This window comes from Moschus berezovskii, chromosome 24 (assembly GCF_049115385.1).
Source record: "Moschus berezovskii isolate FMDL1 chromosome 24, NW_MosBer_1.0, whole genome shotgun sequence".
Classification (NCBI taxonomy): Eukaryota; Metazoa; Chordata; class Mammalia; order Artiodactyla; family Moschidae; genus Moschus; species Moschus berezovskii.
In genome coordinates, this window is record NC_142483.1 from 53,787,025 (window position 1) to 53,801,183 (window position 14,159).

At 37.3% G+C, this 14,159-nt stretch overlaps 1 protein-coding gene across 16 annotated transcripts in view; it reads left to right on the forward strand.

Annotated features, from left to right (window-relative positions):
- CLASP2 (cytoplasmic linker associated protein 2) overlaps positions 1 to 14,159 on the forward strand; it is a 182,846-nt gene that overhangs the window by 82,338 nt on the left and 86,349 nt on the right. For all 16 annotated transcript variants that reach the window (XM_055414697.2, XM_055414701.2, XM_055414704.2 and 13 more), the window contains 3 exons: positions 399 to 491; positions 3,801 to 3,946; positions 6,783 to 6,918. In XM_055414697.2, the coding sequence (XP_055270672.2) occupies positions 399 to 491; positions 3,801 to 3,946; positions 6,783 to 6,918 (375 nt within the window). The remainder of the gene's footprint in view (positions 1 to 398; positions 492 to 3,800; positions 3,947 to 6,782; positions 6,919 to 14,159) is intronic.

Genomic DNA, 14,159 nt, shown 5'->3' on the forward strand with positions numbered 1-14,159 from the left:
GGACTGGATGCCATGATCTTAGTTTTCTGAATGTTGACCTTTAAGCCAACTTTTTCACTCTGTGAATGCAATAGGTTTATTATATACCTGAAGTCATTTTGAGGAATCATTCTTACTAATCTGTAGGATATTTGTATTTTGTTTTTAAATGACAAAGCATTTTAAGGGTATATTTGAAGTTACTTAAGAGTGGAGAAGATACCCTTACCTACGTAACTGGTAAGGAAGACAAAGCATTGTATTTTATTATTGTTTGTAATGTATTTCCATTCTTCATTTAAAAAATGGTGCTAAAATGGGAAAAATACTGTTATTTAAATGATTATTTTAAACATCAGGGCGTCATTTTGTTGTGGCAAGAAATACTAATGTTTTCATTTTGCATCTTTTCTTTTAAGATCTATTCTAGTCGAGAACTTGAAGAAACATTAAATAAAATCAGGGAAATTTTGTCAGATGACAAACACGACTGGGATCAGCGTGCCAATGCCGTAAGTGTTCTATTTTTTATTTTCTTATCTCTTTCTCTTTTCCCCCCAGTGTTCTTTTTCAGAAACTTGGAAATTTAGTAGTAGTTCTATCTGGTATTTGCTTGTGAAATAGAATCTGATAAGTAGCATTTCGCTCTGGAAAACAAATTGAGATAATAGGCCTTTTGCAGGGTGTATTTTTTTCTGTTTTGCTGTTCAGGAAGAGTCTGTCTCATCCATTTGCTAGTGTCTCCACCTGTGTTACTTGTTGAGCTTCATTGATGTCCCAGTGCCATGGCTTTCCTTTGGGTTACATAGTTGTGGAGTAAAAGGAACCCTTGGGCACTGTTGGTAGGAATCTAAATTGGTAGGGATGGCATTAAATCTGTAGATTGCTTTTGTAGTATGGCCATTTAACAATATTCATTCTTCCAGTCCAAGAGCATGGGATAGCTTTTCATTTCTTTGATTCATCTACGGTTTCCTTTATCAATGTGCTATGGTTCTCAGTGAATGTCTTTTACCTCCTTGGTCAGGTTTATTTCTAGGTGTGTGTGTATGTAATATATACATATATGTATATATATATGTAATGAAAGTGTTAGTCCCTCAGTTGTATCCAGTTCTCTGTGACCCCATGAACTGTAGCCTGCCAGGCTCCTCTGTCCATGGAATTCTTCCAGCAAGAGTACTGCAGTGGGTTGCCATTTCCTTCTCCAGGGGATCTTCCCGACCCAGGGGTCAAACACAGGCAGATCCTTTCCTGTCTAAGCCACCATGGATGTGATTTTAAAAGTTTTGTTTTTTTTTTTTTTTTTACTTTCTGATATTTCATTGTTCGTATAAAGAAATCCAACAGGTTTCCGTATGTTAATCTTTTATCCTGCTGCTTTGCTGAATCCATTGAGTAGTTGTAATCGTTTTAGTGTGGCGTCTCTAGGGTTTTCTATAAAATCATGTTACCTGCATGTGATGGCAATTTTACCTCTTCCCTTCAAATTTGGATACCTTTTATTTCTTTTTCTTGTCTGATTCCTATTACTAAGAGTTCTAATAAATACTGTGTTGAACAGAAGTGGTAGAGTGGGCATCCTTGTCTTGTTTCAGATTTTAATGGCAGTGTTTTCTGCTTTTTACCCTTGAGTGTTGAGTTTGGGTTTGTCATAAACCATTGGCTGTAAGTTTGTCATAAATAGCTTTTATTGAGATATGTTGAGATATGTTTCTTTTATACCCACTTTGGTAAGAGTTTTTATCGTAAATGGTTGTTGAATTTTGTCAGATGTTTTTGCTGTATCTATTGAGATGATCATGTGATTTCTTTTGTTGATGTGCTATGTCACATTGTTTGATTTGCATATGTTGAACCATCCTTGTGACCCTGGGATGAATCCAGTTTGATCAAGGTGTATGATCCTTTTCATATGTGATTGGATTCAGTTTGCTAATATTTTATTGAGGATTTTTAAATTTCTATTCATCGAAGATATTGGCCTGTAATTTTCTTTTTTGGTAGTGTCTTTGGTTTTGGTAGTAGGGTGATGGTGGCTTCATAGCATTACTTTGGGAAGGTTCCCTCTACTTTAGTCTTTTGGGAGAATTTTTCTTCTTGTTTTGTTTATTTGACTGCACCAAGTCTTAGTTGTGACATGGGGACTCTTTTAGTTGTGGCATGTGGTATCTAGTTGCCTGACCAGGGATTGAACTCAGGCCCCCTGCATTGGGAGTGCAGCATCTTAGCCTTTCTACTAGGGAAATCCCTCTTTTTGGAAGAGTTTGAGAAGGTTTGGTATAAGTTCTTTCTTGTGTGTTTGGTAGAATTCCTCAGTGAGACCATCTTGTCATGGACTTGCATTTGCAGGGAGCTTTCTTCTTGCAGATTCTGTAAGTTTTTCATGGTCAGTGGTCACGTTGTTCAGATTACCTCTTGATTCTTCATTCAGCTTTGGTGGGCTGTATGTTTCTAGAAAGTAAGATGAACTTGTTCTGTTTTCTGGTGTATTAACAATATTGCAATAACATCTTTGTGTGTATTCATAACAGTGGTGTTTTTATTTTTTAGGTTAAATTTTTATAAATGAGGTTGACGGGTAAAGAATAGATACAGTTTTATTTCAGTAGACATTGCCAAAATATTTTGAACAAAGATATTAGTCATTCATGATCTAGTAAGAATATCTGTTTCCGGTCTGGTACTGGGTGTTATTGAGTCTTAACTTTTGCCCATCTAATGAAGGAAAATGGTATGTCTTTGTTGTAATTTGCATTTGCTTATCACTAGTAAGGTTGCCGTCTATGGGGTCGCACAGAGTCGGACACAACTGAAGCGACTTAGCAGCAGTAAGGTTGAACACATTTCCTTGTATTTATTTTAGCCAATGTAATGTTTGGTTGTCTATTTTTTTACTTTATTGCCATTCCTTGTGTAATATACTGTTGTGTTGCAGATAATTTTTTCCTCCCATTTTGTGATTTTTTTAGTTAATCTCATTTAGATGCCTCCTGATTTCTGCTTACGATAGTTTCTTTCCTTATATACACTTAAGGTTATATAATATTCTTTCAACTATTTTTTTAATATCCACAATATTTTATTTTTATACTTTCCATCTTTAGTTCATCTTTTTTAACTTTTAAAGATATCTTAAAAATTTTAGAAAAGTTCAGAAATTAATATGCTGCTGTTGCTAAGTCACTTCACTCGTGTCCGACTCTATGTGACGCCATAGACGGCAGCCCACCAGGCTCCCCCATACTTGGGATTCTCCAGGCAAGGACACTGGAGTGGGTTGCCATTTCCTTCTCCAGTGCATGAAAGTGAAAAGTGAAAGTGAAGTATCTCAGTCGTGTCCGACTCTTCACGACCCCATGGACTGTAGCCCACCAGGCTCCTCCATCCATGGGATTTTCCAGGCAAGAGAACAGGAGTGGGTTGTCATTGCCTTCTCCAAAATTAATATGAGATTCTGCATAATAATGGGTATTATTTAGGTAAACTTTTAACTTCTGTGTGTAAGCACAGACGTGCACCTGAGTGTGTCTTTTGTCACAATTTTAAATAGACTCCCTTAAAACTTTAAGATTTATTTGTATACTCAAACATTATATATGTCTATTATACGTATAACTAAATCTGTAATATTCTTTTCCAGAAACCTGTTTTGTTTGTTTTTTCACATGTTTATTTATGTTTAATGCTGTTAAAATGTCTGAATATAGTTATAAAACCTAATGAAAACTTAAAAAATTTTGTTCAAATAATGTTTAGGCAGTTTTTTTTAATACTGCTTTACTTTTTAATGTCAGTAATGAAAATTTTCTTTATTTCAGCTAAAGAAAATTCGATCATTGCTTGTTGCTGGAGCTGCACAATATGATTGCTTTTTCCAGCATTTACGCTTGTTGGATGGAGCACTTAAGCTTTCAGCTAAGGATCTTAGATCCCAAGTGGTTAGAGAAGCTTGCATTACTGTAGCGTAAGTATACTTTTTGTGATAAGTATTTTTTATGAATTAATTTTGTGCTCATTGATTGAGTTGCTCATTCAGTAAAGCACTAGTAGGATAACCCCCCTAAAGCATGATCCAAAAACTGCAGAAGGGTTAAATTTGCGTGATTTGAAAATCTTTCTTAATAGTACTTTATACCAACTTTGAAATGTGTTTATATGTCAAAAGTCTACTGGTAGATTTTTGGTCACTAACTCTGTGAGTGTAAGAAACAGATGAATGGGTCTAAGAAGTGGCTCTTATGTAACATTCTCTTTGCTAATTTGGATATTAAGCTTTTTATTTCTGACATTTTAGCAATTGTCCTTGAATTGTAACATACATCATTAACTTATCAAAGTCTAAACCTATTCAGTATGTTTATATTTTTCTACAATTTAAGGATGGTAGAACACTTGAACTCCTTTTACTGTTGCTCCCGACCCAAAAAAATATTTGTTGTATATATTGTTGTATAAGCCTTCCTTTGGAGAGAGGGAACACTTAGATACACACTATTAGTATTTATAATCCGGATCATATTAGATGTCCTAGTCAGAACAGAAAAAGATAAACTAAAAAGCTCAGGAAATAAAAACTATGAGGACTGCAAGAAAAGGAACAAAACTGCCCTTATTAACAGATGATATAATTATCCATGTAGAAAAAGACAAGAATTAATAAATGATTATAATTAAGGGACCATGTAGCATGGTTGCTAGATAGAAGTCAATATACCAAAATAATTGAGTATCTCTTGATAGCAAAACAAAACAAAAATCTGCAGATCGTAACCTTGAAAAATACTTCATGGTGAGAATTCCGCTTCTTGCCATGATGCAATAACTAGTATAGGATTAGCCCTCTTGCAGAAAACTGGAGAAAATGTATAAGACAACTGTGTACAGATAATGGACAGCAAACAGAGCAGGACTGTAATTCTTGAAACAGATCATTTGACCTGTTCAGCACTGATCATCAGCACAGTTTTGACCTGGATGCATTTCTGAACCATGGAGGGGGAGGGAGAACCCAGGCAGAGCAAGACAGTCTTACTGAGTTGAAGAAAAAACAAGAGAAGAGATAGGAGATTCTGAAAGCTGAAGTGGCTAAACTTTTCAGTGCAGAATACAGGGGAGAAGAGAGCTACGCAGAAAGAGCTATAGAAGTCTGCATAGGGGATCCGCGAGTCTAGTTGAATACTAATATGTGTATGGGAAAGGTCCAACTCCCTGGGGACAGGAAAGAACTGCTGCTGGAAACCATGAGGTAAACAACAATTCCCAGAACCTGCATGGGCTGGGACAGGTTCAAGTTTGAGGAGCCCAACTGGAGAGACCTTGTCAAACCCCCAGGGCATGCATTTGAGACCCCAGAAAGTCTATTGTGTAGGAATCATACTGCTCAGGCTACTCTGGAAGCTGAGTATTCTCAGGCTACCCCTCCTAACAAGCTGGGAAAGATGAGGCTACTTCCAAAGGACATCACCTGCTGACCAGAGCAAAAGGCTCACACTTTAAAGGAAGACAGCAACATCAGGGCACAGGTGGCCTCCCCTGCTTCAGGGAAAACTGAATGTGTAAATGAACACTAGTAAATAGGTCTGAGTACTGCTTTGAATCAGAAATCTGATATTTTGGAGCTAACTGTATTCTAAATAAGGTATAACTATATAGAAATTAACCAATTCTGCACCATCAGAAATGTATTTACAGCATTCTTCCTAAGTGTTTTACCCAAAGTCATACTAAACCATATTAAATTAATTAGGCTGGATTAGTTGTTTAACTGCAAATTTGGAAAGAGAAGACACATTTGTTCAGAGTCACCCAACTAACCAGTGCATCTGTGCACGCTAAGACACTTTAGTCATGTTTAACTCTATGCGATCCTGTGGACTGTAGCCTGCCAGGCTCCTCTGTCTATGGGATTCTCCAGGCAAGAATACTAGAGTGGGTTGCCATGCCCTCCTCCAGAGGATTTTCCCTACTCAGGGATCAAACCTATGTCTCCTGCATTGGCAGGCAGATTCTTCACCACTAGCGCCACCTGGGAAGCTCCAGTCAATGTATGTGTGTTAGTTGTTCAGTTGTGTCCAATTCTTTGCGACCTCCTGCACAGGCTCCTCTGTTCATGGAATTTCCCCAGGCAAGAATACTGGAATGGGTTGCCATTTCCTTCTTCAGAGGAGCTTCCCAACCCAGGGACTGAACCCGGGTATACTGCATTGCAGGCAGATTCTTTACCGTCTGAACCACCTTTCTTTACCATCTGTTTACCAGGGAAGCTGGTAACCAGTGTATGGTAGAGTTCTATTTTCATTCAAGAATTTTGAAATCCTATACCACAGATGTCAGGAAGTATCTGTGACTGAAATAGTAGTGGTACCGTTAATACAAATAGCAGAATGCTGATTTGGGTAAGATTTAACTTGTTTGTATAATATGTTGAATGTAAGATTGATCCTGGGGCATCAGAATGAAAATATCTGATGGATAAAGACTAAACATCAGGAAAGTCAGAGCTGAGTGTTTTACCTGTCATGTTAATGGTTAAATTCTGAGATCAGATGGCTTCTCTATTGCAGAGAGAAGCTTAAAATGCCAAAATTCAACTTTGCACTAGACAGTAAAAGGTCAGAGAAAAGAAAGAAATATATAATACCTGCACTTCCCTTTCTCTCTTTTGTTCTATCATTTTAGAACTGGTTAAAATAAAAATTTTAAGTTAATTCAGTAAAAGAATCTTTTAAAATTATATGGTCCTACCTATATTTAATGTTAAACAATTTTTCTAAAACAGCACTTTTTGTCTTCCTTTATAGCCATCTTTCAACAGTTTTGGGAAACAAGTTTGATCATGGCGCTGAAGCCATTGTACCTACGCTTTTTAATCTCGTCCCCAATAGTGCAAAAGTCATGGCGACTTCTGGATGTGCAGCAATCAGATTCATAATTCGGGTAGGTTCTTTTCCTTTCTTTTTTTCCCCTGTATTCCTCTGTGTGTCTGCCTGTCTCTCTGTCTGTCTCTGTCTCTCTCCTTCAATGTACTTAAATAAATCATTGGAATTTTTTTAAAGCCCAAGAAAAAATTACTTTTGAATAATTTTTCTGATAATAAAAGTAATATACAGGTATTAATGAAATTTAAGTAGTAAAGAGGATTGCAAAGTAAAGATGCTTGTATACAGAATATAAAAGGCACAATGTGCATGTGCATGTGTGAAGATTGTGTGTGTAAATCATGTTACAGGTCAGTTCAGATCAGTCACTCAGTCGTGTCCGACTCTTTGTGACTCCCTGTCTATCACCAACTCCTGGAGTTCACCCAAACTCATGTGCATCGAGTCGGTGATGCCATCCAGCCATCTCATTCTCTGTCGTCCCCTTCTCCTCCTGCCCCCAATCCCTCCCAGCATCAGAGTCTTTTCCAGTGAGTCAGCTCTTCACATCAGGTGGCCAAAGTATTGGAGTTTCAGCCTCAGCATCAGTCCTTCCAATGAACACCCAGGACTGGTCTCCTTTAGGATGGACTGGTTGGATCTCCTTGCAGTCCAAGGGACTCTCAAGAGTCTTCTCAAACACCACAGTTCAGAAGCATCAATTCTTCAGCAATCAGCTTTCTTCACAGTCCAACTCTCACATCCATACATGACCACGGGAAAAACCATAGCCTTGACTAGACGGACCTTTGTTGGCAAAGTAATGTCTCTGCTTTTTAATATGCTATCTAGGCTGTTCATAACTTTCCTTCCAAGGAGTAAGCGTCTTTTAATTTCATGGCTGCAGTCACCATCTGCAGTGATTTTGGAGCCCAAAAAAATAAAGTCTGACACTGTTTCCACTGTTTCCCCATCTATTTGCCATGAAGTGATGGGACCAGATGCCATGATCTTAGTTTTCTGAATGTTGAGCTTTAAGCCAACTTTTTCACTCTCCTCTTTCTCTTTCATCAAGAGGCTTTTTAGTTCCTCTTCACTTTCTGCCATAAGGGTGGTATCATCTGCATATGTGAGGTTATTGATATTTCTCCCAGCAATCTTGATTCCAGCTTGTGCTTCTTCCAGCCCAGCGTTCCTCATGATGTACTCTGCATATAAGTAAAAGAAGCAGGGTGACTATATACAGCCTTGACGTACTCCTTTCCCAGAACCAGTCTGTTGTTCCATGTCCAGTTCTAGCTGTTGCTTCCTGACCTGCATACAGGTTTCTCAAGAGGCAGGTCAGGTGGTCTGGTATTCCCATCTCTTTCAGAATGTTCCACAGTTTATTGTGATCCACACAGTCAAAGGCTTTGGCATAGTCAATGAAGCAGAAATAGATGTTTTTCTGGAACTCTCTTGCTTTTTCCATGATCCAGTGGATGTTGGCAGTTTGATCTCTGGTTCCTCTGCCTTTTCTAAAACCAGCTTGAATATCTGGAAGTTCACGGTTCACATATTGCTGAAGCCTGGCTTGGAGAATTTTGCACATGACTTTACTAGCGTGTGAGATGAGTGCAATTGTGTGGTAGTTTGAGCATTCTTTGGCATTCCCTTTCTTTGGGATTGGAATGAAGACTGACCTTTTCCAGTCCTGTGGCCACTGCTGAGTTTTCCAAATTTGCTGGCATATTGAGTGCAGCACTTTCAAAGCATCATCTTTCAGGATTTGAAATAGCTCAACTGGAATTCCATCACCTCCACTAGCTTTGTTCATAGTGATGCTTCCTAAGGCCCACTTGACTTCACATTCCAGGATGTCTGGCTCTAGGTGAGTGATCACACCATCGTGATTATCTGGGTCGTGAAGATCTTTTTTGTACAGTTCTGTGTATTCTTGCCACCTCTTCTTAGTATCTTCTGCTTCTGCAGTAACAGGGAAATGTTAAACAGTAAAAATGTTATAAGCAGTGGTAAAAGATGACAGCAAATTCTTAATATTTCTCATCATCCACCTCTTAAAGGTACCAGAAGAAGAGTTAAAAACATAAAACTTCCCCACTTAAATTTTTAAATTTTGCTCTTCTACAACTCACCACGCTAGCCATTCAGTATGTACTTTTCCAAACCTGTTTTGTGCCTATACAAACTATATTTACTACAGAATGTAAGTGTAGCATTTATATTTTATATATATGTAAAAATAGTGTTTTTTTAACTCTTGCTTTTTAAACTTCTTGTACTCAGGCAGCTTCCCTTGTTTAATTCTTTTTAATGTCTAAGTCAGTTCTTAGTTAAAGGGCATAATATTAAGCTGTCCTCACCATATTTCTCCATGAAGTTTATGAAATTTTTTCTCCATCCTTTACCAACACCGTATTATTAGTATCTTAAAGGTTTAATTTAATAATTGAAGAATATTGTTTTCATATTCTACTTTGCATTTCTTGGATTATTAGAAAACATTAGGTATTTATTTCCTTTAATAGTTTTTCTAAGGATTGCCAGTTTATATTCTGTGCATTTTTTGCTCATTTTTTTTCTAAGGCCTTTTTTCTGTGTTATAAGAACAGTTAGTCCATCTGCATCTGGACCATTTCTCAAATCAGAAATATTTGCGGGGGAAAGAATTCTAGTGTGTTTCAAGAAGCAAAACTTGAATTTCCTTCTGCTGGCATCTGTTTCTATAACATTTATAGTAATTACAATTATGTGTGTATCATTTACATTATATTGACTAAGTAATCTAGAGATGACAAAGTATACAGGAAAAAAAAGTGTAGGTTTTATGCAAATACCACACCATTTTATGTGAGGGATTTGCATATCCCCGAATTTTGATATCCTCAAAGGGTCCCAGAACCACCCCTGAGGACACTGATGGACAACTATATATTAATTTTATTTGTAAACATTTTCTACCAGTTTGTCATTTCTTCATATATTGTTTAAGCTATCACTTGATATATATAGAAAATTGAAATTGTTTTGTTTTGAGACAATGCTATTTTTGTGGGTTTTGTTATATAAAGTTAAAACAGCCTTTCCCATTTCTCAGTTATAAAAATATTCAGTTTTTAAACCTTTTATGATTTTGTTTCTTAGCTTTAGATCTAAATTTTATTTTTGTGTAAAACATGGATATCTGGCTTCATTTTTCCCCAAATAGAAAACCAGTTGACCCAGAGGTGTGTAGTAAATTATAGTTCGGTCTTTTCTTAAACTACTACTGTTTTTTTGTACTAAATTTCTATCAATATATGGGTCTGTTTTTTAAATGCCTTTTCAGTTTCTTTGATCAATTTGTCCTTTCCTGTTTAATGATATTTCTTTCTATAATACTGCTGTACCAGGTGTTTTTTGGCAGTAAAATCTAGTTCCTATGAAGAAATCTGTGAATCTATCTCTGAAAATGTCCCTTTTCTTTCTGTTTTAATATATTTGTAAGCGTCACTAAATCTGGCACCTTCATAACAGTGTTCGAAACTGGTGGAAATGATTGAAATCTTTATTTTTTTTCCTCTGAGTTTAATAGGAGTGCTTTAAATATGACCTCTGGGATGAGTTTTTGGATATTCTGGATTAGGTCTGAGAATTTCCTCCTATTTATATTTTGCTAAATTTTGGTCAGTAGTAGATGTGGAATCTTGTCAGATATCCCTTTAGAAATGATTGTCTCCCTTCATTTATCCATTGTACATTCATGAAATGAATTCTGCTTGGCCGTTTTACATTATGATACTACTTGATGCAGTTGGCTGATAATTAAGAAGACTCTTGACATGAGGTTGTATACTGTTAATTTAAAAGTTTCTTCTACCGTGGTTATATTACTGTTTTGTATTATATTATTATATGCTCTTTTTTTTAAAAAAAAGAAAATACTTGCTAGAGGTATTGTTAAGAGATTTTTTAATAAGCTTCAAATTTGTTACATTGGTACCCATGGGATTCTTTTATTTTTTTCTAGTGTTTAATTTCTATATTTATGTTTCTTAATTACTTTATTTGACTTGCTGTGGCTTACTTCTTTTTTTCCCCTAGATTTTTGTGGTATATTCTCAGATTGTCATAGTTTTTATTGTTTAATAGCATAAGACTTTCTTATCATAATTTTTTGTTCTGAGTTTGGTGTTAGCAGCATCCAGCAGTTTAGATTTTCCACACTCTATTTTATATTTCTCAGTCATTTGTAATTTCCATTTCAACTTTCTCACTGAATTACATTAGGATGTTGTTTGCATTTTCAGATGGTTCTTTTGTTCTTATCATTTTGTAATTTCATGACATTCTGATCAGAGAATTTGGCGGCATAATTTCTTCTTCATTGAATAACCTGAATTTTGTTAGTATCCGAGTACATCATATATTTAGATAGGTAGTCTTTTAGTATTTGCGAAATTTGGAATTCATTTATAGAATGCTTTATTCATTGCTAAACCTAGTTTGTTCATATTATTCCAGTTCTTTATGGTCTCATTTTTTTTTTAAGTCTTATTTTCTTAGAAGTTTCTTGTTCTTTGTCAGTGTCAAGAATAAATTCTCTTTTACTTTCCCAGCCTTTTAAAAAGTATAGTATGTATATATTTATCTTATTCGTGTCATTGTTTTCCCCTTAACCACTGAATTAATTTCCAGCAACTAAAGTTGACTACAGTGAGGGGTTTTTTTTTTCTGCTTTTATTCCTGCCCAGTCTTTATTAGGACTCTTCCCATTAAAAATATTTGCTTGATCTTACTGTGTTCTCAGTTTTCATAGGTATTTCTCTTTTCATATTTCTAAATGGCTTTGCTTTGCCATTATACAAGAATTCAAAAATTGGACTTCAGGTTCACATTTCTTTTCTCTCAGAATTATCTCCTTTTGACAAAGAATTGTTTTCTTAACTCTTTATTGTTTTTATAGTGAGATGTTGTTTGATCCTTTTCTTTAAAAACAGCACCACCACCTCCTTAGGAAGCTTTGTAGGAGAGTCTCTCTGTTAGCAGTTCCCTCATAGCATCTTTCATTTGTGCTTTCTTTACACAGAGGAGCAAGATTTCTGACTAAAATGAAGTTTCTTCAAATTTATGTTAGTTTTCATGTATTATTTATTTATTGCTTCTGTTTGTTTCCTGCCTTTCAGTTGTATATGTTCTCAGGACAAATCCTTTAAATTCTACTTACTTGACAGTACCCAATTTGCCATTTTTAGGTTTGTTTATACTTTATATATTGTTTTCAAATTGCCCGTTTTTCATGAGCTTGTCTCATGTTATTGAGACAATAACATGTCCCGTCGTCTCACAGAAAATACAAATCAGGTTGCTGTTGTTTTACATTATTTCCTGTTTTCTATATTTTTGTTTATTTCCCAGGGGACTGCTTCTCAGGTGTTCTGATTTAGTATTTGGTTGAATGCATCCTCTGTAATTGTGAGGATCACTTATTTTCCTTTGGAATAGCTCCCCTGAATATGGTGTAGCAAGAGGTTAGTCTCTAGCCTCATCTCTGCTGCTGTGTTGTTTCAGAGTTAATTAGCAGCAGTAGGATTTTGAGATCATGAGAGAGAGGAGGCAGAAGGTAGGTGAGACCTGCTATGTAGTATGTTGTGGCTAGGGAGTCCCCTTGAGCTTTCTTTAACTCCTCAGTAATGTTCGAGGATGAGTTCTTCCGGATGCTCTAATAGAAATAAAGTACATGATAAATGTAATGCACTCGAATCATTCCAAAACCATCACCCACCCACCCCCCGCCCCTGTTGCCCTCCTCCCTGCTCCCCCAACCTGTTCATGGGAAAATTGTCATCCCCAAAACCGGTCCCTGGTGCTAGGGGAGCAAGTCACGAGCCCTTCCGTACTGGATATAGCAGTTGAATAAGATGCAGATCAGCAGTGTGTTGCATTATCCTCATCTTGAACAACTTCAGGTCTGTGGGTGGCTTCCCTCTGTCAGAGGTGAAAAAAGTTTTCCCTCTGTGTTGGTTGAGTTAGTTGTGGTCACTCCCTTTTTCCTTCACTCTAAGACTTGTTTCCTCACAAGTACGGAAGCACTGTGGACTGACAGCCTTCAGCTGCAGCCTCTTCAAAGGCTGTGAAGCTTGCAGAGATCTGCCTTTCCTGACGTCTTGCCCCTTCCTAGTTGTGGCCCATATCCAGTAAACTGATTGACGTGGAAGAGTAGAGTTTTGGCCATCTTAGGCCATTTTGTGGAGAAGGCAATGGCAAGCCACTCCAGTCCTCTTGCCTAGAAAATCCCATGGATGGAGGAGCCTGGTAGGCTGCAGTCCATGGGATCGCTAAGGGTCGGACATGACTGAGCGACTTCACTTTCACTTTTCACTTTCCACTTTCACACATTGGAGAAGGAAATGGCAGCCCACTCCAGTGTTCTTGCCTGGAGAATCCCAGGGACAGGGGAGTCTGGTGGGCTTCCATCTATGGGGTCACACAGAGTCGGACACGACTGAAGTGACTTAGCAGCAGCAGCAGGCCATTTTGAGAATATCTTCCAGACCTCCCCAGTGCCTTTGGGTAAAGAGGTCCTTGGGCTGTATCACAGATTGATTTCTTCCTTTGCCTCTTCCTGCTTCCTTCTCATTTCCACCTGTGTTGATCCCAAAAGCACTGCTTAATATTAAAAAGGCTAAACTCCATCTCACAGCCTGCTTCCTAGGTAACCCGGCCTGTACCATCAGCTCAGAAGAAAAATAGGAGATTTAAAGCATCAAATATGTATCCTTAGGTTATTGTTTTATTTTAACATCTCTTGTGAACTTCTTAGTGTTTGCTTTGCTAAAGAAGAGGTGGCTCAGGTGGTAAAGAATCTACCTGCAATACAGAAGACCCAGGTTTGATCCCTGAGTTGGGACAATCCCCTGGAGAAGGGAATGGCAACCCACTCCACTCTTCTTGCCTGGAGAATCCCGGTAACAGAGGAGCCTGGCTAGCTACAGTCCATGGGGTCGCAAAGAGTCAGACACAACTGAACAACTAACACACAAACACTGTCACTAAAGAATGTAAGAATTACTAATAGAAATCAGAAGATTATGTACCTGAATTCTAGAGAGCTGTGGTTCAGCCAGGATGAAAGTTCAGTTAAAATCACCATTTCAAAGTGCGTTCTTAATGATCATGCAGATTCACTCTGATAACCTGCTTTGATGACATAGTAGTTACTGTGCTCTCCAGCGGTAGCCATGGTACATCAAAAAATAAGACCAGTATGTGTCTGCTTCCCCCAGAGTACACTGTCCTAACAATTCTCTGTAGTTATCAATTGACTTGTCCTTATTATTT